This window comes from Equus quagga, chromosome 1 (genome assembly GCF_021613505.1).
Source record: "Equus quagga isolate Etosha38 chromosome 1, UCLA_HA_Equagga_1.0, whole genome shotgun sequence".
Lineage (NCBI taxonomy): Eukaryota > Metazoa > Chordata > Mammalia > Perissodactyla > Equidae > Equus > Equus quagga.
The window spans coordinates 47,320,174-47,346,198 of record NC_060267.1 but is presented as its reverse complement, the minus strand read 5'-3'; the positions used below and the strand labels follow the sequence as shown (position 1 = coordinate 47,346,198).

The 26,025-nt window shown below is 35.3% G+C and overlaps 1 protein-coding gene across 1 annotated transcript; it reads right to left on the bottom strand.

The window, feature by feature from the left end:
- Nucleotides 1-15,889: 15,889 nt before the first annotated feature.
- LOC124242061 (killer cell lectin-like receptor 2) lies at nt 15,890-23,942 on the bottom strand. The gene is made up of 6 exons (XM_046666640.1): nt 23,828-23,942; nt 22,412-22,501; nt 20,957-21,199; nt 19,486-19,628; nt 17,810-17,916; nt 15,890-15,977 (listed from the first exon to the last, which is right to left on the bottom strand). Exons 1-6 carry the CDS (start codon nt 23,940-23,942, stop codon nt 15,890-15,892), a joined length of 786 nt encoding a protein of 261 aa, XP_046522596.1.
- Between the last annotated feature and the right edge of the window lie 2,083 nt (nt 23,943-26,025).

The window sequence follows — 26,025 nt, the reverse complement described above, 5'->3', positions numbered from 1 at the left end:
CTGGAAAAAAATAGGAGATTTTTAAATTCTGACCTTTAATACAGGTTGGATTTTTATAACCTTAAATCCCCATTATGAATTACATATGTTTTAAATGTCACTTAGCCAACATTTCATTATGTATTATCCTATCATTATTATATATTGATATTGTTTGTTAGCACTGTTACTAGTTAGGTATGCTTTATCATATTATTTAAATTTTAGGGCCATTTAGAAATTCTATGTCCTAGGAAAAGAGGAATCAATGTTTTGTAGTGAGCTCCCTTTTTACAACATTTGCCTAAAGCATCATTTTAAAACATGCTATTGAATTCTCTTTTCCCCTTTCTGCTTAATTATTGTATATGATCGTCCTGTTTTGGGTTCTGCTTTTTCTGGATTATTTGACTCACAATTCCCAGTATTTTCTTCCCTTTACTTATACAGATAAAACAAATACCTCTCTATACTTTATGAACAGACATATATTTAAAAAGAGGAAACAAATTCATTTAGCTATATTAACACAATAAAATTAAGTTCATTTATTTTAATTAATTAATTTATTATGATTAATGCTCAAAACATTACAATTTGCCCCAAAAAAGCCCCCTTCAAGCTGACTTCTATCTACTGTGTCTTAAATGTTTCCTTGTTTGCTGATAACAATAAGATATTCTTGGTCCAATCTTAATTTTTCCCTCTTTAAGACATGAAATCAGCTAAATTCTAAACAGTGCTGCTTCTTTCTCTCCTGCATTAAAAGCTTTTAATGACATCCTTTTGAACGTTAGAAGAGCATCTAAATTTTTTCATTTTCTGTAACTCTCCCCACTCCTGGTAATCTCCTCCCCACGCTGGCCTCCTTTTAGATCTCAGATGTACCAAGATAGGTGTTTGGGCATAATTCATGTCTAATGGAAGAAAGCATTGTAATAAACAACAACAACAACACAAACGTAGTATTTTCTTGGTATACTGGCACCTAGCACAGCACCTGGAATATAGTTGACCCGCAGTAAACAACTTGTGATTAAATTAAAGTAAGAGTCTCTTGCTTTGATAAGCCAGAGGAAAGAAATTAATATATAAATTAAAAGTATTATTGCAACAGTGTTTCAAACAAAATAAATATTAATTATCCAGATTAAAACAAAATTACAGAAGGGTAAAATTGTTCAAGATGGCTGGAGTGTGATGAGAAACACTGCCCAATGAAAGACCCTGAAAAAGAGGAGTTTAAGGAAATCTTCTCATGGAAACCTGCTGTGCATGTGCTGCAGTCTTTGCCTCAGGTTGCTTCAAGAGGACATCTGCCCTTACTTTATATGTATATATAAATATGTATCAACAAATAATAACTTCCTAGAATATGCATGAATAAATGGCTAATGTGCAGAATTTTAACATCTAATAAATCGTTAAAGCGGAATGATGTTGTAGGGGAGGAAGACATTTCCTCTATCCAAATGTGGGTTCGTCTGGCCAGAGAACAAATTAAATTCACATGAGACAGAATAGCAAGAGAAAATTAAACAAAGCTTTATGAGGAACCATGGCCGGGCCTTTCTTCCCAAAGGAAGAAAGGGCACAGAAGAAGTGGGGTGCACAGAGTGGTTATATACCCCCAAACAGGGTGTTTCACATGTGATGGAAATGTCCCTTTTACAATAGTCATGAGGCCGCTCTGTCAGCACAGAACTCGATGGAAACGACAGATAGGTCTGCTGTCCCAGTGAGTGCCGCGGGGTGGCTGGTGTGTTGCCTCGGGCTGGCGGGGGGGGGGGGGGGGGGGTCACAGATGAGTGCCACAATGGGTTCCCAGCCTAAAGAAAGATGCTTAATCTTTAAAGAAATGCCAGCGTTGGGAGGGGGAGGGAAGTCAGTTACAGGAGGTTACCAGAGAAGCACAATAAAATGCAGATTTAAGTCCTTGCCTTTGGTATTGATTAGGAGTTTTCAGAGAGAAGGTCATCACCTTTCTTCTTCCTGGTACAGAGAGGGAGCCACCTTTTACAGATAGAGATTTACCTTACAAATGTAAAGGTGTCCTAACAAAGGGCAAGTTTCATTCCTCAGAGCCTCCTTCCCTGTCCCAGTTTATCAAAAGCAATCAGCCTCAAATAATCCTGATGCCAAAGAGACATATCTTGGGGTGGCCAATTTCAGGTCCCCACAATGTGATTCATGCTTGTCCTAAGCCCCCCTTCCTAATACCACCCAACAAATTATAGCATGTTTTTATTTTCTTTGATTTTTTTTACAACTGTTATAACTACAAGAGCAAAAACAACTACAAGCCAGACTTTTTATATCCAAAGACTTTCCACAAGCTCTCCAAAGACATGAAAACCAAGAGGTTTTCTTTCAATTTTTCCACTGCTCCAGCCATCTGTTAGTAGAGGAAACACAGTCCAGCACAGGGTATTCACTTGGATTATTGTGGATAGTTAGAAGAAAAAAGAATGGCGAAAAGGACCCAAACATTACTCTGTAATGCATATAGACAATTCTCTGACATTAGAATTTATCTCCCTAAATAACAAGAGACTCTTAAATAATGAATATACATTGATTCTGTCAAATAAAACGAGATGATCTTTCATATACTTCCTGTACTATAATTAATGCACAGACCCAAGAAGAAATGATGATCTGTTGCTCTGAGCTGTTGGACTCAGCCTCAGAAGTCGTCAGGCATCTTATGAGAATTAGTTCTTCTCCACTATTAAAAGGCTTATAAGTAGTGTTTGTGCATATCAGATACAAAAGAAATATTTTGATTCAGAATAAAGAAAAACATTCTAGGAGCAGTTAAAGTCTATAATTTACTACCTTGGGAAAAAATGAGTTACAGTTCCCTGGAATGAGTTACATTTTCATATAAAACATGGGAGGTAACCACTTGGCAGGGAAGTTATAAGGAGTAATTTACAAATTCATTGGGTTGTTGGACATTTAAGATAATGTTCAAACCTGTGATTTTATGACTCTTTGAAAATAGATGCTTATCATACTCATATTTCCTGTCAGAAGTTCTGGATTGTATTTTCTCCCTTTTGGTATGTGATTTCATCTCTGAGTAAACATCCTTCTCAGTCATTTCTGGAGAGGAGAGAAACATGTTGAGATAAGATATGGGGAAAGGAGAACCTCCTCCACAACAGTTCAAAAAAAAAAAAAATCATTACAATTTACACATCCAGACAACATATGGGAATTAGTGGTCAATAAAAATCACATATGAGTAGATTTTGTTCCTCTTTTATAGGAATTTCTTTACTTAGGAAGGGCTTCATAAGCAAAATTTATATTGGAATTTCCCACCAATTTTGGTCTTCTGTAGGTTGAGGGATGCTGCTGTGCCAATGATGGATGGAGAAATACTTTAATTTGAGGAAGATACAACTATAAGGTGTTAAGACAAAAGATTATCATTTTAAAGAGGTTCTCCTCCCACTATAATCAGAGAAAAACTGAAATAACAGGTCTGAATACATAAAAGCAGAGCTGTCAAGAAAAAGGCAGGCTAAGAAGCTGCAGGTTTGGCTTCCTGAGAGATATCAGACTCTTATATTTTAAAAAAAATTACAAAGGTTTCCTGTTTTATTTTGTTTTTAATCGTAAACCATCTTGTTTTGTAGCATAGCACATCTGCTTATATTGTAGTACCAGATTATAAGAACCTCATTTGTAGCTACAACGGTAATAAATCCAGAAATACTCTGATTTCTCCATCTTATTTTTCCTAAGGCCATTCATTCCCACTTGTCAAATAACCTGCTTTTATTTTTAATTCAGTATGAGTTCCGTCTTCTGCGTGATGAGGAGCACATTGAAATTGAGAATAACCATGGGTAAATTGTTCCTAGACATACCTCTAGACATATATTTAAAAAACTCCAGAGATCAATAGACTAAGGGCTGATCCAAGAGTTTGACATCATCCACACCATTGGCTGTCTAAACCTTTCTAATCTGTCCCTGGGCATGTTGATGACCTTGTTGTCACAACAGAGCTACCACAGTTCCAGATAACTTGTCCACATTCAAGACAACAAAAATATAATAGAGGCAATGCAAGCCTTTCCAAAATTCCTCTAGCCAACTTTGTCTTAAGTTTCAACAGCCAAAGGTGGGTCACATGGCCAATCTAGCTGCAAAGGGAGCTGGAATAGTGAGTAACTTGTGGGAATGGCAGATGAATAGGTCATTTGAAATGGCTCATGAATAGGCCAACAGTCTGCCACCCAGCACTAAGGCTACCACAAGACTTAATCAGACATCAAAAAATTTTTGAGGACTTCTTATTTATACCCCAAAATAAATGTAAAAGTCATGAATCCAAGAGGGCTCTTTTACTTTTCAGAAAATGAATGAGGAACTGTATACCACAGGATATAGTGATAAAGAAATATCCTATACTGTATTACTTGTTTGTCATTTTTACCCTCTGCTAGTTTATCTGTGGCAATTATCAGTAAAAAACCTTAAAAGCAAAGGAACCCACATAATGGCCTTTGAGGTAACAAAAATGGTAGAGTTAAAAAGAGCCCATATGAGGTACATGTTCTGCTTAGGGGTGATCCTAAGAGATACCATAGGTAGTAACAACTTTAAATGGAAAAAAGAAAGAGGGATGAGTTGCATCAAAGAAGAAAAGAAAAGCAGTCTAGGCCTCAGCAGGAATTTTTAGATACTTTTTGATCTCTCTACAATATTTATTCTCACATCAATTCTTTAAATAATTGCTTTTATTTGCCTGTTCTGGCTAAACACCATGCCCATTGTCCCTATATACAGCTCCTCTAGGAATGCCCAGTATCTTACCTTCCAGCAGTGGTAATAGTCTGTGGAAAGTGATGCATTTTTCTTCACTCATCCTGAAGGAGATTTGTTCTCCAATTCGTCCAACTGCAAATACATACTCTTCCTCCAAATCCAGTTGAATAGATTTCCTTGGAAAGTCTTCCTTGTGCCTCAGCCTCAGTGAACTCCATCCCCCTATGAGTTCTCAGAGCACTTTAATTATGACCCAAATACTTATCTTTTCACATTGCATTTCAATTGTCTGTAGGTATCTCTGCCCTTAGAAATTTAAGCTCCCTAAAGGGAGAGTCTGTGGCTTAATTACCTTCATAATTTGAATAACAAGTATAATGCCTTGCATAGGGTAAAGGTAAAATAAACAATTGTTAAACAAATGAATAAAGGAACAAATAAATGCTCTTTTAAAGAAGACAATTATAAACAAGGAAAATTGAAAAGAAGGGGCAATTAATTCTGTCTCACAGTGTCTAAGAAAGAATAATTTGATTTGAATGGCTTTGTCCCTACACTAAAATACAAAGTATTCACCTCTAAAAAATTTTCATCTAATTAGGAAGAAAAAAACTCTGATATTGTAGTTTGTCTGTATAACTACAGAGAACAAAAAATTCCCTATCTAAATTATTATGGTTTATAACTAGGCATAAAGTCTAACTAGAAAGGATGATACAAAATATTCACAAAAATAATATTATTTCTAAAGAAAGAAAAAGGTAAACTTATATCTTCTCCACTTTCCTCAGTCTTTATAATTCACTTTATTCTGTTCCAAAGGAAAGATCCCTTAGAGGGGCCCAGCATTGTTCCATTTCCAGAATAGAAATTCTTCTACTCAATGACCTGCTTTTAATTTAACTAAATTCAGTTTGAAAATATTCTAATTGAGGAGATTCAATTCTCTTCCCTAAAGTTCAATTGCCCTGACTTTCCTCTACTGTTCTTGAATTTCAAATATCAATCTCCATCAGATAGAATTAAGGATGTCAACAAAATCTCTAAAAATGGTGGCTGATGACACCTTTGACCTTACCTGAAAGTTCCATAGTTTTGTCAGAAATAAGACTTGAGAGTGTTTCACTTTCCCTAATAAAGGCTGAACAGGAGGAAAAGATCTGCTATGCAGCACAACTGAAAATATTCTCAGCGTAGAATAGGAGATCTTGACATTTCAGAGACATTCTCAAAGTTTCTGTTCTGGTCAGAATTCTTATATATGTTTACACTTTTTTAAAAGGACCTCTTCACCCTAGGGAATAGGTAAACAACAAGTACCTTGAGGTTAATAGTTTTGACTGATAAATGAAGGAAAAAATAATACCATAGATGACTAGATAATGTAAGGAAGGAAAGAAGAAAGGATGAGAGAAAAAAAAAAAGAAAAGGAGGAGGAAGTGAGAACTACTGGAAATAATCTAATCAAAGATGTGAGAGCGTTAGCTGGGAATCTCTGTGATCATTTTGCATGTAGTTTTCAGGGAGAGATCTCATCTTTCTCAATGTTGCGTGAGAGGAAATCCAAGTGAGAACTAAGACAATGGAAGAATGTTGTGTTGGACAGCACCTCCCACATTGGGGCAGACAGAGAAAATGAAGAAAATACACAAGAGAACTCTTTGCTTAGAAAACCGTATAAATTCAAACTGTCAGAAAATGAGAGAGAAGGATAATTATCTCTTAATTAGTCAGAGAAAAGATTACATATACTGAATTATTGTAGCTTTATAAGTGTCATTGCTCTTATGTTTTACTTTGCTAAATTATTGGGAAGAAAATCACACAACTTTCTTTTCTTTCAATGAGAGAATAAAAGAATGATGGTCAAATATTTAAGTTATATTATGAAATATACATTATATTATATATGCAACATGGCTCCCATGTCTGGAAACATAAGCAAAGTTATATAATAATGGTTTGTTGGTATCACTTACAATATAACAACATTAGATGACATGTTCACTTTCTTCCTCATTAGCAATTTATTATGCAAATTAGGAATAAATGTATTACAATAATGTAACATTTCCATCAATCCCTGAACATGCTTCCGTGATGATTTACCTGCAGTGATTTTTGTCTCTGATTTTTATTTATAAACCTGTAACTTTAGCACACCCCAGAATTAATCAAGGCAGTTAATCTTCAAAAAGGAAAAGAAAATATTATCTACATTTCCAAACTTTAGCCACCCTGTATTTAACATATATTATGTATATTGTGAACTTCTCCCTAATTATCATATCCATTCCTCATTAGTAAGTTATTTGCTATTGTGGATATGTATCTTTTAATTAATGATCACTTTGCCAAGTAGCCTAGATTTTAGGCAATTACTATGATGTCATATTCATTTTCAATTTGCAGTTTCCTATACAGAGTAGTTGCTTAATAAATATTTCTTGAATAAAAATGAACTCTTAAAATTTCCTTATTTACCTTTGAAGTACATTTTGTTTATTTGACACTTAAAGTATGCACCATCCAGAGCCCTATTTCCTCTGATGGTTTTATCACAAACACTCAGATTTTTCAAATGAAGTCTTAGAGCTCCCACTACTCTGCGTATACTTCTCACCACAACAAGAGAGTTTTCTTCATATTCAACTGAAGAAATTTCTTCTCCTTTTTTTAAAAATGCTCACTTCTCTTCTAAGATAACCCTGATGAAAGCCACTGATGTATTTTGTTTTGTATTGCTTTAACGACAAAAGCGAACTGCTACTAAGTGAGGAAATAAACTTGTTTAAAATTTATACAAATTATGAAAGAGGGTGTAAAAAATATTTTTCAGTTCAACTCAGATGAAGGAACATTTACTTAATGTAGCCCAAAGTGACACAATGGAAGATGAAAGAGTTTAATAGAGCAGGAAAATGGGCAGTTAACTCTGACTGGGCTGGAATGTGAGCAACTATACAAGGATGTGCCATTCAAACTGATTCTTAAAAGAAAACTAATTTTAGCTGTAGAAATGGGAAGAGAAAAAACACATCAGCCCGAATGAAACTCATGACTAGAGCAAGTAATGGTTGAAACAACCAGCATTTAGCACAGAGAATTCAAAGCCCACGATAACCACTTCTGAAAGTGAATGATCTTATGGATTTTTGTGTAAAATATCTGGATTCTGCTTTGAAATTCTGACAAAGACAGGAAAGATAAAATCAAAAGAGGAAAAACTGAAAACAACCCTATTCCACATTATCAATTTCCAATATACTTCCCTTGACATCATGAGTCAGCATCTACCCATTGAGGATGAACTCAGTATCAGATTCAGCTCTCTTTTAAATCAGATTCAATTTGTATCTCCACTTGGTCTTACTGCTACTGTAACAAACTGAAGGGCCTATTTTAAATAATTACTTGCATGAAACTGTTGCACCTGCCATTTTTAAGTGCCTATGATAACATACAGATGGGTTATAAGATATGGACCAAATCCTCACTGCAAACTCCCCAGAATGGCTACAATCCTGCCTTTCATTACATGACACCATCTTAACCAAGGGTTTCTTTGCAAACAGCCTGAGGAAATCATTATGTGACAACACTTAATTGGGGGAAGGAGTGAAATCCAAAGGAAGCAAGAATGAAAGGACAAAGGAAAGAGAAATGAGTCAGGAAAGGAGGAAAAGGAAGCACAAGATGACACATTTTCAGAAGCTGGCCACAGCTTCACAAGAAAAGTTTTTCAGTCATTCACATGGAACATCTCTGGGGAGTCCTTACACAAAAACTGCATCTTCAAAGCATCCATGAAGTTGGAGGAGAAAGCTAGCAGTTTGTTGGCAGCCTCTTTCCTGTCTTCTGTCTTTTTCTGATGAAAATTTGCCATATAGGGCCTTTATATCCCTGCATTTATGGATTGTATTACTTGAACCTTTCAGGCCACCTCTGAAATCCACAGCCTCTGAGGGATCTGGCCAACTTGGCACTGAATCTACTGTGGCTCCTACCAAGATGGACATGATGGAGACCATGCCAACATCTGGCCTTGTACAGGTTATGATAATCTAGTTTTACAACTGTAGATACAAAACAAGCATTGCTGGGGCTGCTCTGGCTGGGAAGCAGGGTAAGCATCCAGGTGAGTGAGAGAGATGAGCTGAGAGACCAGGGAAAACACAGGAATTAGGTCCAGTATACTGCCCAGTGATGGGAGATGCTTGAACCCATATAGCAAAAGCTTTATGAACTTTCTAGTTTAACTTTGATCTCATAGGTAAAGATCTAAGTTTGACAAGAGGATATACAAGCTTTCACTTAAGAAGCCAGGAGTAAAAGCAGTGAAACTCAAAATAAGCAGAAGAGAGGAAATAATGAAGATAAAAGATGAAGTAAATAAGATGGAAAATGGACAAATAGAAAAAATCAATGAAACAAAAAGCTGGTTCATCAACAAGATCAATAAAATTGATACAAATCTGTAGCTAGCTTAATCAAGAAAGAAAAACACAAACACAACAATATTAGAAATACAAACAATATCAGAAAAGAAAGGACATGATTACAGATAATAAGGAAATAACAGCAAATAGATAATAAGGAAATATTATTGTTACAGGTTGAAATGTCTCCTCCAAAACGATATGTTTAAGTCCTAACCCTTGTACCTATGAATGTGACCATATTTGGAAATAAGGTCTTTGTAGATGTAATTACCTTAAGATGAGGTCATTAGAGTGGGCCCTAACCCAATATGACTGGAGTCCTCATAAGAAGAGGAAACTGCATGTAAAGAGAGAGAGACCCATGGGGAGAATGCCACGTGATGACAGAGCCAGAAATTGAGGACTGCAGCTGCAAGCCAAGTGACACCAAGGATTGACAGCCTCCATCAGAAGCCAGAAAGAGGCAAGGAAAGATTCTACCCAGAGTCTCAGAGGAAGCATGCTGACACCTTGGTGATGGACTTCTGTCCTCCAGAATAGTGAGAGAATCAATTTTGGGTTTTTTAAGCCATCAAATTCGTGGTGCTTTGTTACAGCAGTCCTAGGAAACCAATACAATGAAAAACAATATGACAATAAATTTGACAGGTTAAATAAAATAGACAGATTTCTTGAAAGACAAAAATTTTCAGAATTGACAAGAAACAGAATGCCTAAATAACCCTAAGTCTATTAAAGAAATGGTATTCTTAATCAAATACCTCCTCCCAAAGAAAACGTTAGACCCAGACTATTTCACTACTAAATTCAATCTAACATTTAAGCAATGAAAATACAAAGTCTATCCCCATAAAATAGATGGATATTCAAAAATAGTCCAAATGAATACATAAGGCCATTGTTTCTCCAATACTGTAAACATAAAAGACCTTTTAAAAAAGAAAATGACCAATATCTATGATGAATATAAAAAAAAAATTCCTTAACAAAATATTACCCATGCAAATCTAGCAATATATTACAAAAAAGATGATAAATTCAGCATGACCAAGTGGATTTATCCAAGAAGTGTAAGTTTTCCTTAACACTGATAAATCAGGGTCTGGCCTGGTATTGTAATGGTTAAGTTCATGCTCTCCACTTCAGTGGCCTGAGCTTTGTAGGCTCAGATCCTGGGCGTGGACCTACACACTGCTCATCAAGCAATGTTGTAGCTACTTCTGACATAGAAAATGGAAGAAGATCAACACAGATTTTAGCTCAGTGACAATCTTCTCCAAGCAAAAAGAGGAAGATTAGCAAAGGCTGTTAGCTCAGGGCCAATCTTCCTCACCAAAAAAAAAACAAAAAAAACAATCAATAAACATGATTCACTATAATAAGTAATTCAGAAAGAAAATCTATATAATTATCTCAACAGATGTTGAAAAATTATATGACAAAATTCAACTCCCAGTCATGATGAAAGCCTCAGTCAATAAGAACAGAAGCTAATTTCCTCAACATGATAAAGAGGATCCACAAAAACCCTACAGCTGACCTCATCTAATACTGAAAGACCAAATGCTTTTCTTCATAAGACTGGGAACAAGTTGTGGGGGACTGGCATTGGCCACCCCAAGATATGTCTCTTTGGCATGAGGATTATTTGGGGCTGGGACAGGGAAGGAGGCTCTGAGGAATGGAACTTGCTTACCCTTTGTTAAGAAACACTTACATTTGTAGGGGAAATCTCCATCTGTAAAGCTGCCTCCCTCTCTATACCAGGAAGAAGAAAGGGGATGACCTTATCTCTAGAAACTCTTAATCAATGCCAAAGGCAAGGACTTAAATCTGCATAATAACTTTATTCCTGTTTCTGGTAACCTCCTGTAACTGACTCCCCCCACCCCCAGCATACTCCTTTGTCGTTAGCTGGATGTGATATTTAAGGTGAGGGCTTCAGCAATTTGGGGAGTTGCTCAGCTTGCCTGAGCCTCTCCCGTGTATACATGTTATAAAGCTTTGTTTAATTTTCTCCTGCTATTCTATCTCATGTGAATTTAATTTTTTCTCCAGCCAGATGAACCCAGAGAGGGTAGAGGAAATGTATTCCTCTCCTACAAAGTCAAGGATGCCTATCTATCATCACTTCTCCTCAACATTGTCCTCAACCAGGTCCTAGCCAGTACAATAAAAGCAAGAGAAAAAATGAAGGAAAGGAAAAAGCAAAACTTTCTACACATCATAGGACATGATTATGTACATCAAAAAGAAATATCCTAAAGAATCTACAAAAAAAAAAATGGAAATAAGTAAATTTAGCAAGGTGAGAGGATATGAGGTCAATTTACTAAAACCAATTTTATCTTTATAAACTAACAACAAATAATTTGAAAAAAATGTTAAATGCCACTTATAATAGCATCAAAAATATAAATTTAACAAAATATGTATAAGATCTATAACCCGAAATGTATCACATTGTTGAGAGAAATCTAAAAAGACCTAACGAAATGGAGAGAGAAATCATGTTCATGAATGGTAACACTCAACATTGTCAAGATGGCAATCCTCCCAAATTAATCTACAGATTCAATGCTGTCCCAGGCAAAATCTCATGAAGCATTTTTGAAGAAATTTGGAGAAAATTCAACATCCTAGAATGGCCAATATAGTTTTGAAAAAGAACAAGTTTGGAGGATTAGCACCTCTGATTCCAAGGCTTACTATAAAGCTATGTCACTGAGACAGTAGGTATTACCGCAACAATAAGCACATAGATCACTGAGACAAAACAGAGAATCCAGGAATAGACCTGCACAGATATGGTCAACTAATTTTCTACAAAGGCACCAAAGTAATTCAATGGAAGATAGGGAAGTCCTTTCAACAAACTGTACAAAAAAGTGGACGTCTATATGAAATAATAGTAAGCCTCAGCCTTTTTCTCACACACAAAAATTAACATGAAATGGGTATAGGTTAAACATGTAAGTTAAAACTTTAAAACTTCTAGAAGCAAACATAAGATAAAAATCTCTGTGACCTTAACGTTGGCAAGATAGGACATAAAAGCACAAAAAAAGAAGAAAATGATAAATCAGACTTCATCAAAATTTTAAAACTTCTACTTCTTGAATGACACCATTGAGAAAATGAAAAAGGAAGACATAGACTGGAAGAAAGTATTTGCAATACATATATACATATATACATATAGATATTGTAGGGGAGGAAGACATTTCCTCTATCCAAATGTGGGTTTGTCTAGCCGGAGAACGAATTAAATTCACATGAGACAGAATAGCAAGAGAAAATTAAACAAAAGCTTTATGAGGAACCATGGCCCGGGCCTTTCTTCCCAAAGGAAGAAAGGGCACAGAAGAAGTGGGGTGCACAGAGTGGTTATATACCCCCAAACAGGGTATTTCACATATGATTGAAATGTCCCTCCCACAATAGTCACAAGATTGCCCTGTAGGCACAGCACTTGATGGGCACAGCAGATAGTGGGTCTGCTATCTCGGTCGGAGTAGCAGAAGGCAATTCTATTGTCTAGAGCTGGGTGGTCACAGGTGAGCGCAGCGATCAGTTCCTAGCCTAAGGAAAGATGCTTAATCCTAAAGGAAATGCCAACGTTGGGAGGGGGAGGGATGTCAGTTACAGGAGGTTACCAGAAACAGGAATAAGATCATTATGCAGATTTAAGTCCTTGCCTTTGGCATTGATTAAGAGTTTCTAGAGAGAAGGTCATCTCCTTTCTTCTTCCTGGTACAGAGAGGGAGGCACCTTTACAGATAGAGATTTACCTTACAAAAGTAAATGTGTCCTAACAAAGGGCAAGTTCCATTCCTCAGAGCCTCCTTCCCTGTCCCAGTTTATCAAAAGCAATCAGCCTCAAATAATCCTGATCCCAAAGAGACATATCTTGTGGTGGCCAATTCCAGACCCCTACAATATATGCATGTATCTAACAAGGGATTTGTATCCAAATTATATAAAGAACTCTTACAACTCTGTAAGACAACAGACAAACCCAATTTTCAAAAAAGATTGAACAGACACTTCAATGGGCAAAAGGTTGAACAGACACTTCACAAAAGAGGATACACAAATGGCCAATAAACACATGAAAAGATGCTCAATGTCATTAGTCTTAAGGAAAATGCAAAATAAAAACCACAATGAGATACCATTACACCAACCATAATGAGTAAATGTAAAAAGCCTGACAATATCAAGTGTTGGCAATGATATGAAGCAACTTGAACTCTCATATGTTGCTACTGGGAAAATAAAGTAATGCAACCACACTGGAAAACAAACTAGAAGTTTCTTACAAAATTAAACATGCACTTACCATAAGATTCAACAATCAAATTCCTAGGTATTTAATAAAAAGAAATGAAAACACATGTCCACACAGAGACTTGCACATGAATGTTCATGGCAGTTTTATTCGTAATAGCCAAACACTGGAAACACAGCAAATGTCCATAGGTGGATGAACAAATTGTGCTATATCTTTACAATGGAATGCTACTCAGTAACAAAAAGAATGAACTAATGATACATGCAAGAACATGAACTAACTTGAAAAACATGCTGAGCAAAAAGAAGCCAGATACAAAAGAGCACATGATGTAGGAAATTCTATAATAGGCAAAACTAATTGATAGTGACAGAAAACATAGCACTGCTTGCCTGGGACTGGGTGGGTGGGGAGGAGCAGAGAAGAGTTTTGGAGGTGAGGAAAATGTTCTATGTCTTGATTTGTTGGTATTTAAGTGGTGTATACATTTCTTAAAAACCCATTGATCTCATGATTTAAAATAGATGTGTTTTATTGCATTAAAGTATAATTCAATAAAGTTAATATTTAAAATGTTAAGGTCAAGAAAAACAAGGAAATCACGAAGAACTATCCCAGATTAAAGGAGACTAAAGTGACATCACAACTAAATGTATTGCATGATCCTGAACATGGAGGAGAAACACCTATAAATGACATTGTGGGGGCAGTTGACAAAATTTGAATAGGGATTATAGATGAAATCATAGTACTGTAGAAATGCTAAATTCCCTGATTTTGATAATTGTACTATGTTTATACAAGACATAGTCCTTGTTCTTGTAAAATATTTAGACAAAGAGACATAATGTCCTCAATTTATTATCAAATGGATCAGCGAGGAGAGAGAAAGAGAACTGCCAAGTGCAGCTAAAACAAAATAGAAACAAATGGTAACTATGGATAAAGGTTATATGAGAGCTCCTTGTATGATTGTTTTAACTATTCAATAAGTTTGAAATTATAGTAAAATCAATAAATTTTTTTTTTAATGAGAGGTAAGCATCTAGATTAGGGGGACACGGGGGAGGAAAACTACTTTTTAGTTCTTAATTGTGCTCTCTCTCAAAGCCTGAGGCTATTGAAATGATTTATCCTATCTATAAGGAAAAGACCTAGCTAGTCTCTTTATCAGAGTTCTCTAATTGGCTCTGTGGCTGGTTCAGGGAAAGAGAAAGAGAATTTTGCAGGGTCATTAAAGAGAGAGGTAACTGCTTTCCAAAGACAAAATCTTCCCCTTTTTCCCAAGAAGACAGATGGCATCTGATCTGCTAAATCATGGTCCAAAAGAGCATTTTCTTCCTCTTCCAACTCATCTCTCTTTACACAGTGGAACAAGTCCTGCTGTCAAAAACATTAATTTGTAAGTAATCACAAATTATCATAGGAAACAAACAAAAGAATGACAAAAATCCATTTCACCTTTCCTTCTGTGTCAGTTGAAGTGGGGCATTTAAAACACAATCAATTCTCTTCTCACAGATGCAATTATAGGGGGCAGAGCAATCAGTATTTGTTATTCTTGTTGAGGTTAAAAACGCACATTTTCCTTCTCTCTCAGGAAGCAAACTCATTATTGAAGAGCTACTGTAGAACAGAAAACATACATGGTCGACTGTTGAATTCTGAAGCTGACAATAACATAAATCATAATCTTTTTAAGTCTGTTGCCTAAAGATCTGGAATATGGAAATGTTAATCATAACTTCATCACTAAAAGATTTTCTTTCACTTTTACCTCATTAACTAGAATAACAGCCTATTGATCACACCCATAATCTTCCATTTTATTGCCCACTAAGAATTTCTGTTCAGAAGGCAAAATTACCCTGCAATATTGCTATGGGATCTTGATAAATAGCAAACCGGCTTTCTAATGCTAATTTTTTCAATAAAATTGAGAGATTAAAAAGAACTGAATTTCTATGACAAAGATAACCAGTTCTTGTGTGCATATACGTTAAGGAGAAAAAAATAGAATTGGAATATAGGTAGAGATGAGGTTGTTTAATGGATGTCTTTATTCATTTTGTTTCTTTTCCTTCCCTACCCTATAGCTAATAATTATTAGCTAAAACATAACAATCCATTGAAAAATATCTAAAAGCAGGACTTCTATCTCAGCAAAGTGGTGGATTAGATATCGGAACTATCTTCCTATTGAAACAATTAATAATGATGAATAAAAAAAATTTAAACCTTGAATAAATTTATGAACTGGCAAGAAGCAAATTCATACTCAGGCTGACGGTTAAGTAAAAGTGGGAACCCAGAAGGGTAAGTGAAGCTCTGAAGTCGATTTTTCCCTTAATTGATGTAGTAGGCTGAATAATGAATTCCACCCAAGATTCTACATAGAAGACAAGCTACCTAGAGTGCAAACCCAAAAGGGATATATCTTCAGTATAAACCACCGAAGAACTTTCTTGAATCTTGGACTTAAACAGAAGAGAAAAAGATTAATCTCAACTAAGAGTTCAAAATCTTATCATCAAAATCACCATCCCTCATGTAGTCTGCATTTGCTTTATTATTTAAGAATATTCAAATCTGCTACAGGAATAAAGAGAAATAAACAAGGAAGATAAATGAAACTAAATAGCTCATGAGGCAGAGGTGGAACACATAAGCTGTGTTAAGTACGTATAAGTAACCTATGAGACAGGTTAAGTATAGATACAGTAAGTAGAACATGTGTGTGCTGATCATGGGAAAGGAAGAAAGAGCGACTTAGACACTAAATATAATACTCAAAATATACTCGGTGCACATGGATACTCAACATCCATGAGATCTTAAGGTCCCCAACCAAAGGTGACACTCATTCTGGCCCTCTGCCTAAGAAACTCAAATAAAACCCATGCTCCTAAGGTTGATTAGAAAACTGCTGCTGTGGCCTGGCTTACATGCTCCTGCATCTCCCCAATAGAGAAAATGTTCATGCTGCCCTCAAGAACCTTCTGTCTGTTGGGCCCCTTTACTCAAACCTCAAGTCTGGTGCTAGAAACCTTCAGCAGGGAAGGGGTATGCAGCATAGAGAGCCAGGCCACATGAAGACTGCATGACCCAGGACTCAGTTGATCCTTTCACCCGCTTGCACCTTGTCCTAGATGGCAACCTCGCCCATCCCACCCAAGTGTGAGAGCTAAAGAAATGGGATACATTTCTTTCCCCTTGCAGAGTGCAATGAGTTTTAAATTGACTTAATTAATCATGCAATTTGAGCTTGTTAATTTGGCTCATGAGCCTTTTTGTTCTGTGACCTCTGAGATTGTTGGCCTGAAAGTGTACTTAGAGGCTACAATTACATTAACGTAATTTCCTGCATGACATGTTTTGTAGGTTTGCAGCCCAGAACTAGACTTACAGGGCCCATATCTAGAATTTAGAATCAGTGGTCCTGATTCATAGTGCCCCACGGAATCCAATCTTGAAGAAGCCACCTTCATCTCAATCCTTGAATAATTTCCACAGCAGATCAAAAAGGGAAACAAAAATCACTAAACGCTGTGAAGAAAATGGCATGATGAACAAAAACCAGCAGAAACAATAGAGTGGACTCACAAAACTTCAAAGATAAGAATGATCAGATACCAAATACAAAATAAGAACAATTACTGTCTTTCAAGAAATAAAAGACAGTGTGAAAACATGAGTAACTAGCAAGAAGATTTGGAAACATAAAATAGAATTTCTACAAATAAAGAATATAATATGTCACCTAGATTTTTAATAAATCATTGAACAGTTTAACAGCAGATAATAATTAAATGTAAACTCAAGAGTTTACAAAATATTGCACTTCAAAACAGAAGAACTATGGTGAAGGTATATGTGCGTGTGTATATTCACAAATATTTATATTTATAAATTATATAAACTAATAATTTAAAGGAGTTTCAAATGAATTTTGGGGATATTCAAAATATCCATTGGAGGTTGTCGATGGGATCACTATGACTAAGTCAGGATGATCCAATCTCTTCATAGCACTTTATGATTTTGTTTTATTTTGTGTACCTCAGAACACATCCTTCTGAGTATGTGTTTTGCACCATAGTCTTATTATTGTTAATAACTCTGTAGTACACATCTCATCCTTTTTAGCAATACTTTCTAAAACACTTTCTTAATCATTCTACTTATTCTTACCAATGACCTCTGCTTCAAAACGAGTTAAGCTGTGCAAAATAAGAGAAGATTCCTTTTAGATACAGTCCTTCCAAGGCCAAAACCAATATCAGAGTTTGGATGCATTCCAAAGACTTACGTTCCAAGAGACGTGCCATTGTCGATCCATTTCCACTTTCTTTCCTCTGCATTGTATGATAATCCAATCCAGTAGCTATCTCCATAAGTCTGGGGTTGAACAAAGTCCTATTAAGGAAACAAAACATATTATGTGACTAAATTCCAACTTGTTCAAGAATGAAAAGAAGGACAGGTAAAGGGCCCAGCTGTTTCTCTGGCAAGTACTCTGCTCCTCTCTACATCATCCTTCATCTCTCCTTCCTAGTGTTTTCATTTTTCAAAGTACTTTTCTCCAGGATTATTTATTTATGTTAAAGATGGCTGCTAGTCTCATAGATTATTTAAAACATGGAAAAATTTAAAATCTAAATATCTAACAATAGAAGAATTGTTGAACAATTTATGACACTTTATGAAACTATTCAACATCAGGCTCCAGAAAAATACTTACAGATGTAGAAAAATGATCATTACATATTCTTAAGCGAAAAAAGGAATCTTCAAAACAAATTTATTAAAACAACAAGTGTATGTGGAGAGATGTGCCTTAGAGGCTTTAGCCTCATCAGAGAAAGCCTTGCTGGAGTTCAGTAATTGGAAGTGGTGAACGGAAAAAGGGAAGTATTTGGAAATATTTATACTCCAAAAATGTAATACATCAAAGTGATATATTACATAATATCTGATTAAATGACAGAATGTATTTTAAAATATAAGTTTAAATTTAACTGTGTTTTACTGCAACAAACATAAAAAGTTATTTTATGACTTGATACCATAAATTCTTTTGTAATTTAAAGTATCTATTACATTTGCATATAAACTTTGTGTTGTTTTCCTAAATGATAAACAGAGGTTTCAGGCTGATTTTTGCAAACATTTCTGTATAAAAACACATTTTGTATGTGGATAGTCTTTATTAGTAAGAGATTAAAAACAAAATTTTAATATTGTTGTCACTGTATTTTCTCTTTATATAATTCTTTTTGAAAGGTATATATCTTGATGTAATATATAAGAACATTGAACAAGTAAATGTTACCTACAGATGCAATGAAAATCACTCTAAAGATAATTTGTAAAACTGTTATCACTTTTATCTTCCTCATTATTATCTCCTTTTTGCCAATGGGAAAACTGGGGCCCAGAGTAATTTACCCAGGTAAATTTACCCAAGGTCAGGCAGCCAGTAAGTGGCAGAACTGGATTTTACCCTAGGCAGTCTGGCTCCCATATTCCTAATAGTAACTATGACACTATGTTGACCCCGGGTTCTTAGTTGCCAGTTTATAGGGAACAATAACTGATGGTTCCAGGCTGCAATTTACCAAAGGATTAAGTACTTCATTAAAGGAAAAGCATATTTCTCTATGAGCAGGTCTCCTGCAGATTCTCAGAGAGGGAGATGATTACAAAGACCCAAACTGCACCTTCAAAGGCGTTTCCAATTTAGAAATAATAATGGTCATCAGGATAGATAATATGAATTGAATGCTCGATAAGTAACAAGATCATATGCTATTAGCAGGCAGGAGTCTCCCGGGAGACTTTGCGCAATTTTTGCTCACTCAACAGACACAACACAGAGAATAACTGAAGGTGCCTTTTCTGGATTCCCTCCTGTCCTGGAAATCTTGGGTCCAAGAATGAGAGACAGTCTAAGAGAATAAAAATGAATGTAACAATCCATGATACCAGTTCATCTTTATCACCTATCTTCAAAAGAGATAAATTGTAACATTGGCAAGTCTTTTGACATCCTGTCCAGTTTTCCTTTTTAGTGGTAAAATAATAGCAGTTTACTCCACAACAGGACCAGCGGTCTTCATTTAGCTTGCCTGCAATGTATAAGGTGAAACATTAAACTTCTTGTCCTCTGGTATTCTGTGAAGCAGAGTATTATATTTATCATCCCTCTATAAATAAATTCTTAATTGCTATCAATAATGATAATATGAGGTTAATAAATATTCTGGAAACCAAGAGAAATCTGCACTCCCACATTCACTGCAGCATTATTCACCCTAACAAAGACATCGAAACAACCTGCATGTCCATCGATGGATGATTCGATAAAGAAAATGTGTTTTAGACATAGACGGGATATTATTAAGCTTTAAAAAGAAGGAAATCCTGGCATATACAAGAGCATAGATAAACCTTGAGGATATTATGCTAATAACAGTGAAATAAGTCAATCACAGAAGAACAAATACAGCATGATTCCACTTATATGAGATATAAAAAATAGTCAAACTCAGAGGAACGGGAAGGGTAAAATGGTGGTTGCCGGGGCTGGAGATGGGTAGGAGCAGGGGAATGAAGGGTTGTTGTTCAATGGGTATACAGTTTCAATTATGCAAGATGAATAAGCTCTAGAAATCTGTCAGACAACATAAGGCCTACAGTTATTAATACTGAATTGTGCACTTAAAGACTTGTTAAAAGGGTAGATCTCATATTAACTGTTCTTACCACAAAAAATAAAGGAATATGAGGAAACTTTTGGAGATGATGGATTTGTCTATTACCCTAATTGTGGATGATTTAAATGATATATGCACAGGCCCAAACACATCAAATTGCATGCATTAAATATGTGCAGCTCTTTGCATAATAATAATACCTCAATAAAGATGTTATAAAAATAATAAATTAAAATTCAAAAAATAGATTCTGGAATACCTTCTGAAGTCAAGGCAAGATGGAAATACACATACAAACACAATTATCTTTACAACAGCATCCACATTAAAGGCTTTGTGCCCATTTTAGCCTAAGTATATTTTTACTAATAGCCTCCAATTTCACATCAGCAACAAAGTGGGAGAGTCTAATTTGCCCACAGTTCCAAAAGGATACAAATTTTCAGGGGAGCTGACATACTATTTCACCTTCTGGGAAGAGTAGAAATGCAAGAACTGCCGTTGAATTTTGGGAACCATAAGGTTCTGCTAATCCAAACATGTCTTCTGGGGGCTTCATCCCATATTTGAAACAAGTAACCCGAATACCCACACCACATCTAAGAGGCACAAACTAAAGTTGTTTAGTAGACCTGCATCACTAGCACATAGCCTCAGCCTCTTATTAGGCCTCAAAGCTTCTGGAGGGGGAAGAAATAATGAAAGGTCATGCTACCTTTCACTCATGATTTCTGCTATACCTGTATTTTGCAGAGACTTTGAAAAGATCCCCTGTTTTCGATGGCAGCTCATCTTTGCTTTAGAGAGTGACTCCAGGTCTTTCTTCAGCTGAAGATTTTCATTTTTGAGAATGTCATATTCTAGAGTCTTATTTGTCAAAAGTTGCTCCTTTAGGTAATTGTCCTTTTGTATAATGTTGTACTTTTGAGTGAAGTTTTGTGGAATTTCCTCCTGTTGAGGTTTTTCTTGAATACGCTTAAAAACTAAAATTAACAGTATAGATATAACACAAAACAGTACTCATAATGTTTAAATGTTGAAATTTAATAAAAAAGAAAAAGTCTCACTTTGACAACCAACCCATTTCATTACTTTAATTAGCAATTTGACATTTAGAATGTAACACCTCAATGAACTGACCACAGGAATTGAAACATCAAATTTCTCACTATTAGCAACTTAAGCATAGCGTAAATAAAGTAAGATATCTGAATAAAATTATAACGGTGACTCCTTATCGTTCAGTTTAATTTCTTTTTAACAGTTAGCACATCATTTACAAATAAATACAAAAGTAAAAATCAGTCAATCAACCTTTAGCAACACATCTTCTGAGTATGAAAAGCTGCACTAAGAAACATGAAGAAACAGCCCCGGTATTATTGGACTAGATGGAATATCCAGAGAAGAAAAAGGAGGAAGATCTAAATAGGTAATTTTATCTGAGTGAATCATAAGAGTGATTTTCTCTAAAGATGTCAAGGAATTCAGATAAAAGACAAAGGTTGAATTCAAGATCATCTAACATCCATGTGTAGAATCACTCTTTTTACTAAATTATTTCTTTATTGTGTACTTAGAAAACATCAAGGGAAAGTCATAATTTCTTTCTTTTTTTTTTTTTTGAGGAAGATTAGCTCTGAGCTAACATCTGCCACCATTCCTCCTCTTTTTGCTGAGGAAGACTGGCCCTGAGTTAACACCCACGACAATCTTCCTCGACTTTATATGTGGGATGCCTGCCACAGCATGACCTGACAAACAGTGCAAAGGTCCGCACCCCAGATCCAAACCAGCGAACCCCGGGTTGCCAAAGCAGAACACTCGAACTTAACTGCTGCACCACCAGGCAAGCCTCCATAATTTCTTTTGAAGAGTTGTTTTTAAAAGAATGTTTAGCCAAGATTCACAATGATCTAAAGTCAGAGGGCAGAATATTACTAAGTCCTGTATCAGAAAGAATGTTATCGTGTATTACACAGAATGAGAAAGCTCATTACAGATGAAGTCATTGGAATAGGTAAGTAAAATGAAAATGACACTGTGATGTGTCTGAGGAAAAATCACAAAAAAAGAGCCACCTGGGACATTGCCTGATTATAGCCAAGGAACAATTGTTGGAGCATGGTTAGTATCGGCATAATTAGTGGTTACTGCTATTACTCAGACTTGAAGGATATAGTTCAATTACTCACTCATTGTTTCCAACACTCTGACTGTCACCAAAAGAAGTAAACAGAGGATCCCAAGAGTCACTACCAAGAGATGCCAGGGCACTGAAAACTCTTGAAATAAAGAAGGAAGAAGATAATCATTAGGAAAGAGCCTGGCCCACTACTCACCTTAACCTAGGACAACATTTGGAACAAAAAGAAAATCTTCTCCAAAAATTTTACAAAAATATATCATGCAAATTGATTTAAATTTGTGATCTTGTAATTACAGTTTTAAAGTTTTCAATTTATGACTGACATACACTCATTGTAGAAATGTTACACACAAGAAAAGTCCTATAGGATTTTAAAAGTACATCCCTTATAACAGCACAGATAGCAATAGACACAATACACGTTTATAAGGATCTACACTGACATGTATACTCCTTCCTGTGATCACAATCATGAAGAGCAAGGACAAAGGAGTCAATATTCCTGAGAAATTGGTGGCCAATAGCGGCTATTCTGAAGCTGCGAATGTGACTGGGGTTCATCCTTAAAGGAGTTTCTAGCAATCAACTTTCTTTCCCATCAGTTCTGTTTGTTACTATATTTATCCTCCTAATTTTGAGGTCTTCAGTTTCTAAAGGTTGAATCTCTGTCACTAGATTAAACAAGTAAACGTTATTCTCAATTTAGAGTTCGTGACAATATTTGAGGAGAGAGAGAAAGAAAAGTTAGACTGCTCCTTTGGGTTTGAACATTTTTGTTACTTCATTGCCATTAGGTTTCGTAAGCATTTAAGACACTTAAAATATCGTTTCTGTGAATAAAAACATTGTTTCTAACGCATATTTTTCAAGTCTCATTGTTTAAAGTCTTTATTTGTCTAGGGAATGAAATCTTTTCTTGAGACTCTAGTCTGTCCTTTACTTTTAATTTTTTTTTGGAAACATTTGCTCTGACCTAACTTCGGTTTCCAATCTTCCTCTCTCTCTTTCTTTTTTCTCTCCAAAGCCCCTGCACTTAGTTGTATATTCTATTGCAAGTCCTTCTACTTCTTCTGTGTGAGCTGCCACCACAACATGGCTACTGACAGATGAATGATGTGGTTCTATGCCTGGGAACCAAACCTAGACTGCCAAAATGGAGTAGCTCAAACTTTAACTGCAAGGTCATCTTGGCTGGCTCTGTCCTTTACTTTTAAAGGCCTCATGACTTCCTCTTAAACAAATTTGAATGAAACATTCTATTAGCTTCTTAAATTTAAAAGAATTAATTAATTTCTCTGTTCTCACAAACTTTAAAAAATCAATCTCGTTCTACTAGTCTACACAGTTATGATTTCATATTAACATCTGAGAACCTAAAGTACAGATAGGAACACTTTCTTCAAAACTCTAAAGTTTGAGAATCCATAAAAGATGGGTGTATCTAGATGCTTAAAACATATACCTTTGTCATCATCTTTCCCAGGCCTTTGAGTACTGCCAGGCCTCAATCGATTTTGTGATGGTGAAGGAGCCTGAAGAAATCTCGAGGAGGAATAAGTCACTTCCTGATTGCTCATGTCTAGAATAAGAAGAGTAATATGTTTTGCATTAAAACTTTGCAACAGGAGTATTTCTGTCTAAAGAAAAATTAAAATGTCAGTCTATAGGAACCTCCCCAGGATTAAGAGGTATGTGTGTATATCTGTGTGTGTATGGGGGCGTTGTGTGTTTATCAACTCCTTTAAGCACCTAAAGCTCGTAGACTGAGTGTGATTTATATAAGCAATGGACAACATTTCCATATCTTTGATAAAGTTATTTATGCCCATTGTGATTACTGCCATAATTATTAAAAAATACAGAGAGTTTTTTAAAAACCTACCAATAGATTGAATATGCTGAGTCCTATTGCCCCAGCCAATGTAGTTCAAAATGTTCAACATACATATACAAATGTTAGGCAGAATTGGTACCATACCAAATTACTGACATACTTTTAAAACTATCAATTCAAAATGCAAGAATTCTATGTCTTTGAAATTCTGAAAAAATACAAATATCTTTGTTTTAAAGAAACTGAATATATATGTTCTGATATGCATACAAGTATTAAAAAGTTCTTGCGTTCTCTTTAACTACAACATGACTTTCCCAGAGTGTTTCCCAAAGTGTATCCCATGCACCATCTTCTAAACAACTACTGAAGTTAACATTGCAGACTGGTTAACATTCTACATTCCAGTGACCCATGCAGGATGTGTTGAATAAAAATCTCTTAAGTTGGAGCCTAGACACTTGTATTTTTAATCCCAAAAAGTTCTATTTATATTAAAATTTTAGAAATAATCTTCTAGTGTATGATGTTGCCAGAGAAGGCTGTGTGAAAATAAAATTTGTCAGTGGGCAGTCATTAGTTAATATCCATAAAGTATTCAATCTATTAATGGATACTAATATAAAAAGAAATTTTTAAATAATATATATTTAAAATTTACCTTGCTGTTTGTATTAATCATTGGGAAAAGATGATATCCACAAAACAAGAAATATGGAAAATAAATTGCACATGTAACTTTATCATTTAAATTTTTTTAATGTACAAAATTTTCTAAACTTAATTATTCAATTTTTTCTCTAATATCCTAAGGAAAAGGAGTCTTTTCTATTACAGAATCCTTTAAGATTGATAATACACAAATCATTAGGCCCAAATGAAAAGTAGTTAACCCCCAAATCTCTCTTCATTTCGATAACACAAAGCAAAAATCATAGCACATTGAAAAAAAAAAAAACTTTCCATGAATGCTGAACTACAGTTTTCACATCCTTCTGAGTTAATGCAGTTTTAAAGCAATCAATAGAGAATGCTTTCCCATCAATCCCACGTTCATGTCATTTGTAAGAAAATGCCATATTCCTAGAATCTTTTCTTCATAAGTAGGACTAACAGTATGCTCAGGTACAAAGACCTGAAGGAATAAGAGCAGAGGGTACCTGTGTCTGTGCCACGCAGCGACGCAGGAGGAGAAAGCTGACCCAACAACAAGGTGGGAGAAGTCGGCCTTTCCAATCCTGGATCCCTCGGGTGTGTGAGAGGCTGTAAGACGGAAGGCAGAAATGAATTGTCTCTGAGTGGTACTCCAGCTCAAAATTTTCTGCCCCTCCTCTTGACCAAAGTGATAAAAAGAAATTGTATGATAAAGCTGAGGTTGACGGGAAAGGAAAAATGGTCACGAGCTATATGTTCCTTCATTTCGACTAACCAAACACTTGGTGCTCTTTGAAAAATAACATTCAAAATCTGTATTTGAGGACTGAGAAGATAAAGAAACACAGCTTTGGGGAAAACAAAAATTAATATCTTTAACAAAGACTAGCATACTTAAAAGAAACTACTAGGAAAAACAAATGATTAAAATGTATATGTATAAATATTTATATACATACACATAAAAATATTATTACTAAATTCCTTGACTCTTAAATAGCCTGTTAGAAACTTTCTCTTACATGTTGCTATTTGAAAAAAAGATTATTTTTTTCCAGTTATGTTTATTGCAGATAAATGTATTTTAGAAAACATTTTAAAACATCCATAATTCCACTATAAAAATTTTGGTGTATCTTCTTCTAGTTTTTTATCTGTACATTATGTTTACT

What these genes read in the sequence shown, in the direction of transcription:
- LOC124242061 (XM_046666640.1), bottom strand. Translation starts at nt 23,942, where the DNA reads ATGAGCAATCAGGAAGTGACTTATTCCTCCTCGAGATTTCTTCAGGCT. An exon ending in TGGGAAAGATGATGACAAAG is followed by an intron (nt 22,502 to 23,827) that starts GTATATGTTTTA and finishes CTTTATTTCAAG; the next exon opens with AGTTTTCAGTGCCCTGGCAT. An exon ending in TAGGTGATAAAGATGAACTG is followed by an intron (nt 17,917 to 19,485) that starts GTATCATGGATT and finishes TTTCCTTAATAG; the next exon opens with GACTTTGTTCAACCCCAGAC.